Below are 6000 nucleotides of genomic sequence, written 5' to 3' on the forward strand. Positions count from 1 at the left end.
TAGGAAACTTTTTTTATGCATTGTGTTTTATTTAAGCCAATCGGAAAGGGTGAACTAATCTGAAAAGCACACACATGTGATATACATCAATAATTTCAACAATTTCCATCACACTATGTTTACAAGCCAAAAACGTCTTTAAGTTATGACAGCTTCGCAGATTTTGTTATTTACTAGCTGCTAAGATCCAGAAATAGTAAAATTTCTGTCCTTTGTTCCCAAAATAACTGAAAAACAGTTCCCATCCCAGCAGTGGAGATAAAGTTGGATGATTTCAAGGAATAAAATGTCACTAAATTATACACAATAAATTTCTTAGAGTATCAGTTCAACTCAATAGGTACCTACTTGTATAACTAATCCAGTGTGAAGCATACTAGAACTTTTGGTTAAATTCCAAGTATGCACGCAATTCATGAAGTGCTTGGGAGGTAAATGCTTAAGGACTTCCAGTGATCAAAATGCCTCGAGTCCAGTCAGTAGCAAGGAAGAAAACCTACATCTAAACTATCCTGTCCTCATAAAACCACAGAGATTATTAAACTGATTGCTGCCTAGCACTGCAAACTCCCTGGTACATACTACTGTTAAATAAAAATGTTTAAATGAATGAATGAATCAGTCAATAAAAATATCAGGTGGTCTGAGTTTCAACAAATACGTATCTTCTCTAGCATCTTCTACTTTCGCACTGACCCCAAGATCAAGAAGTCAGGTCATCATAACCTCCATTTATTTAGCTGAGAAACTAACTTGGTTTAAAGGCCTTTTAGATCTGGTCTCTGTTTCTCTCTTCAGATCCACAGCTCCCTAGAATGTGTGCTGCAATCAACTTCATTTCTTTTAGGCCCTCAAATGCACTGTGCTGTCTTACCTATGAACAATTTACTGTTCTCTCTGTCTGGAAAGGTCCATGCCTTTCCCACTTAGGTTTCAGTCTAGATTTCATTTCCTTTGGTCTAATGCTTTTCCTTACAGTTTTACCCCTCTCTCTCATTCCCACCTACCCAAGGCTGGTAGGTGTTGTCCTGTACACACCCTTATCTCGTTTTGTTATAGTTGGTTGTTTTATTTTTTGTTTCCTACAGTAAATTGGATACATTAGGAGGGCATCAAGTGTGTTTGTTTTGCTAAACTATTGTATCCCTTCTGCCTAGAGCCATGCTAGGCACATAGTTGGAGCTCAGTAAACATTTTTTGAATAAATGAATGAATGATGAGTGAATAAATGACAGAATGTTAGCCTTTTATGAGAATGAAAATGAAATGGTCTTCTCAGAATTACAAATTCTAAAATAAGTCATAGTTGCAAAGCATGACAAGGAAACTAGCAGTTATTCTAATTCCCATAATATAATTTATTTTTTTCCGGCAACTTCACAGATTACCAAGCAGAATGTCTAAACATTCAAAATCACTTTCCATAAATTACAATTCCTCTCCCTGAGACATCAGTTTATTTTAAACATTTCCTTGAACACAAAGATAACTAAGCAACTTAAAAAAAAAAAAAGAGAGAGAATTTCATGCCAACTAGGAAACAGGTCTTTATACCCCAAAATTTCCCCCTTCTTTGGTTATAGAAACCCTTTATGTACCATGATAGCCTGCCTGGGAGACTTTCCAATAATACGTTAAAGCAATGTATCTAACACTGACTTTTGGTTCTAATTTCCTCTTATTAATTCCACAGATTCACATTAGGTAACATATCTGAAAGTAGTTCCATGAAATAAAATGTCTTTAAGGATACAGTTTTAAACTGTAAATGTTTGGGATGACTAATCAGAATTGTGATTTAAAAAAATAACAACAAAAAAACAAAAACTGCCCCTCTCACAAAAGGTCAACTCAAAAGGGTGGTGAAAATGAAAACCTCAGGGATTTCATTAGGGGATCCTAAGGTTTAACTCAGTAGCATGACATTATCATCAGCTAATCAGCTGCTTCTCCCAAGTCCCCTCCCTATAGGGTGGGTATCTTTTTTTTTTTCCAAAACCAAAGAACTCTTGGTTGCTGTTTTTTTAGGGAAATTGGATATTTTTGTGAAACAATTTTCACAGCTCAATAAGCAACTATTTTTTCTCCAGTTTGCATATGTGTGGTTGGAGCTGTGAGGGGCTGCAATCTGATGTAACCTTGAATTACCCTTAATTCTGTACAACCTACCCCCACTGGCAACTGTAATGGAACAAACTGGATATGGAAGAGGTTGCAAGGTCCCTGGCAGAGAGGCCCTCCAGGAGGGCAGGGGAGACCAATGCCTTCACCCCGATCTGCTACCCACCCCGAAGTCTCTCCACAAGGGTTCTTTTCCCATTCCAAGTAGTCTAATTTTTCCTCAGAAGTTCCTCGGTGTAATCCACTCTGTTTGGTTTCTCTGCCTCCCTCCCCCCAATCATCTGGACCCAATTTACAAACCCCAAACTGCCCAAGAATTTATGCAGGGCCTTTTCTGGGAGCGTCTGGAAGGGAAGTGTAAACCAGACAAGACAGAGGCCAGGAGCAGAAGATCTGCTTTAATCCAGAGGTTGGTCACAACTCCCAAGGCAGGGGCAAGGCCTTAGCGGCAAAGAGAAAGCCCTAGGGGCGGGAGCTGGCAGAGCGAGAAAGAAGGGCGCAGGGACGGGCAGGGAAGCTGCGAGGCGGAGGGCCTCACCCAGCCTCTCCTGGTGGCTCTGCATCCCGGGGGCCCCAGCTCATTCCACCCTTCAGCGGGAAGATGCTCCCGGTCCCGGTCCCGCAGGACCTGCTGCGCCCCGGGTCTCACTTTCTCGTCGATTCCATTCAGATGGGGCTTTTATCGAGAAATGCGACGGGAAACCTGCCTGGGAAGCCAGTGCGACCCGCAGAGCCTGACCTCTTCTTGGACCTGGGTCTCCCTGCCCCCCACCGCCCCCCCGCACCTCGCCGCACGCACAGGGTTGCGGAGGTGCCTCCTCACTGATTCGTCTGGGTGCCGGCAACTGGGGAGGAGCGTCCTCCGTCAGTCGGGAAGCCCAGTGTCGGGGGCTTCCAGGGGTGGAAGGAGAGAGCACGCGAGCCCTAGACAGGCTCGGCTGCACGCGGCTGGGAAGCACATGTTCATACAAACACTGCCACAAGGCGGTCTTTCTCCGCACCCCGCCTCCGCCTGCCCTCAGCAGCCACCGTCAGTTCCGCCCCCTGCCTTCCTCCCACCTACTCTTCGGAGGGGCAGCCTCTAGGCAGAGAACCACCACAGCCGCTTTGGTCCCTTTCGCCCCCGGGGCCAGAAGCAAACTTGCATAACCCACTGACCTCTTCCCGAAGGACCAGGGCAGCCAGCCAAAGACATGCACCCTCACGCCCCCATCCACGCTCTTTTCCCAGTGAGGGGGTGGGAGCAGGTAAAGCGCCCCAAAAGAAGGTGGGGTGCCAGAGCCCCAGCGAACACGCCCCGGAAAAAGCATCCCGACCCCCGCGTCCAGCCCCTTCCCCAGTGACAAGCCAGTGATCAGGTTGCAGCCCCGGGCCCAGAGGGGCAGCACGTTTGTTGGCCTCCAAAGGGCATGAGACAATTGCCTCTGAGTCCTGTGGGTCTAGCAGCGCCCTGATGCCTGAGGTTCCGCGGGTACCCTCTTTCCCTATTCGCCAACCCCTCTCCACGCCTCTGCCTGGCAGTCCCGGCTGCGCGCACAGAGCCCAGGCACCTCCAGCGCCCCAGCAATCCCCAGGCAGGACGCCCAGAGGAGCATCGCAGAGAAGCGGGACCTTAGCCAGGGCCCCAAGGGAGGAGAAGGGAAGGAGGGCGCGAGGGCTGTGGGAGCTGGAGCCCAGGAGGGCGTAGGAGCCCAGCTCCGGAGCCGCGGGAGCCGCTGCCGCCGGCGTCGGGACTCGAGTCAGCCAGCTTTCGCTCGGGAGCTGCAGGATCTCTTTAGCATAAACTGTCTGAGAGAGCCGCTGGCAGAAGGCTTCCTTTCAAACACGTTAATTTACAAATTGAGGAGACAAGAGGAGGATGCCACGGCTGCACGCGGCTCCCAACTTCAAAAAGTGCCAAGGAGCGGGAGCACAGATCTCCAACCCACTCAGCGGACTCAGGGGGTGGGGAGAAGGGTTGGTCTAACCCCTGCCCCGGCGGGTGGGCTACTTACGTTTCTGCCGTGTGGGAGACCTTTCCACGCCTTGTCCTGTGGGCTCCTAAATGCATTTGTATGCATTTGTCCGTGCAGCGAAGCGCTAACGGAAAACAGAAGCCAACTCCGAGCTGCTAGGGGTGCAGGTACTGTCCATGAAAAAGGAAAACAAAATCACATGAAAATGATGCTCCAAAACCACCACCACAACAACAAAAGGGAGGAGGAGATGGGGAGTGAGGGAAATAGCACCCGAAGGGTAGACAGCTAGGTTTCTTAGCTCCCTAGCTAGGAAACGGGTGAGCCCGGGGGGAGCGCTGCCCTGGGAGGGCGGGCGAGGAGGGAGACCTCACTGGCCGGCGGCGGGGCGCTGGCAGCAGTGGGAGCTTCGCTGCGAGTGCAGCCCTCGAGTTCACTTGCGGTTCAAAGGCGACTCTGTGACTCCAGTGGAGTCCTCTGCTTTGGGCCTGGGAGGAGAAAGGGGTGAGGGGGAGGGAAGGAGATGAAGGGGGGTGGGGGAAGGTTGGGAGGAAGTCCTTGGAAATAACCCGCGCCGGAACATTTGTCAGACAAGCACACACACCCACTTCGAAAAATCTAGTCGGTGTGAGGGGGCCGGTGGCAATTGAAGGCGCTCAGCGTTGACTGCCGCCGGCTGCTTCCCCTGGAAGAAAAGGAGCCAAGCAAATCCGGCCGGTGTTAAATTTCACCGCTCACTGACTTGCAATGACATCACCAAACATAGCGCACACCCGCCCCCGTCCGCCCCGCAACCTTCCCACAACGCGCACCCAGACGAGATGCCCCGGGTCCGCGAGCCCCGGCGCTGGCCGCACCCCGGTCACGCACGCAGCCACCCTGGCACCACCTGGACTCTCTTGTTTCCCACGCGTTCCTTCCTCCACGTTTCCAAAACTTGTAGGTGACTAGTTTCCTTCTTTGGTCGAAGTGTCCATGTACCTACCATTCCCTGTTTCAGCAGTCCTCAATTTGATGTTTTCTTCTTGCGTGTCTCCCATCCTCGATCCTTTCCCCTAGCCTCTTTGCACACACACCTGTAATTAATCTCAGCTCAGCGGAGTTTTTACGAATCTCCAACTTTCCAGCTTTTCTTGCAGTGATTGTGGCCTAAGTCATGTTATAAACTGACTGCAACGGTTCTCATTTCTACCTTTCCTCCCTTCACTCTTTCCTTTCAGTCTGTCCCCCTTATTACTTTCTAGTGATTCTTCTATCCCGTAATCCACTTTTCTGACTTCTGCTCTTCTCCCCTCTTACAAGCATGGATTAATAGTCTGCATTTACGCATCAAGAGCATGCTAACAGACGATAGATAGCCTTACCTTCTTCAATTTTTCTAACAAATTTCTTTTTCTGACTTAAGCCCCCATCTCCCCACAGCATTTTCATACTGAGAAGTCCACCTTCCAATTTTTGCCAAAAAAAATTAGCAGAGGGTAAGAGAGGAAGGGAGTGGTAGATGAGGATAAAGGGGATCAAATATATGGTGATGGAAGGAGAACTAACTCTGGGTGGTGAACACACAATGGGATTTATAGATGATGTAATACAGAATTGTACACCTGAAATCTATGTAACTTTACTAACAATTGTCACCCCAATAAACTTTAATTTAAAAAATTGTTTTTAAATTCTGATTTTACTTCCTTATTAATAAGACTAGACATTCTAGGAGGCCAGGGATCTATTGCGTTGCTCATCATTTTATTTTCAGCATCTAAAATACGACTTGGCATGTCTGTTTAATGAATGACTGCTGTACACCCTGAAAATCATTTCTCCAAGTTTTCCTTGTGTATTAGGTGCACCATCCACAGCAAATGACCCTTCTACATGCTGAAAGGCATCCCACATTACACACATATTATAAAGGTTAAAGTGA

General features: G+C 48.5%; 1 protein-coding gene across 7 annotated transcripts in view; it reads right to left on the reverse strand.

The window, feature by feature from the left end:
- COL24A1 (collagen type XXIV alpha 1 chain) overlaps window positions 1-4795 on the reverse strand; it is a 308258-nt gene extending 303463 nt beyond the window's left edge. For 2 of the 7 annotated variants that reach the window (XM_074335082.1, XM_019751779.2), the window contains exons 1-2: window positions 4681-4795; window positions 4116-4246 (exon numbers count right to left, since the gene is read on the reverse strand). In XM_074335082.1, coding sequence (XP_074191183.1) covers window positions 4116-4171 — 56 coding nt within the window. In that variant the 5' untranslated portion in view covers window positions 4172-4246; window positions 4681-4795. Of the gene's footprint in view, window positions 1-2920; window positions 3050-4115; window positions 4247-4445; window positions 4569-4680 lie in introns of those variants that run through there. The other 5 variants (XM_074335081.1, XM_019751781.2, XM_019751780.2 and 2 more) reach the window with 5 other exon arrangements.
- Between the last annotated feature and the right edge of the window lie 1205 nt (window positions 4796-6000).

This window comes from Rhinolophus sinicus, linkage group LG06, assembly GCF_036562045.2.
Source record: "Rhinolophus sinicus isolate RSC01 linkage group LG06, ASM3656204v1, whole genome shotgun sequence".
NCBI classification, from domain to species: Eukaryota; Metazoa; Chordata; class Mammalia; order Chiroptera; family Rhinolophidae; genus Rhinolophus; species Rhinolophus sinicus.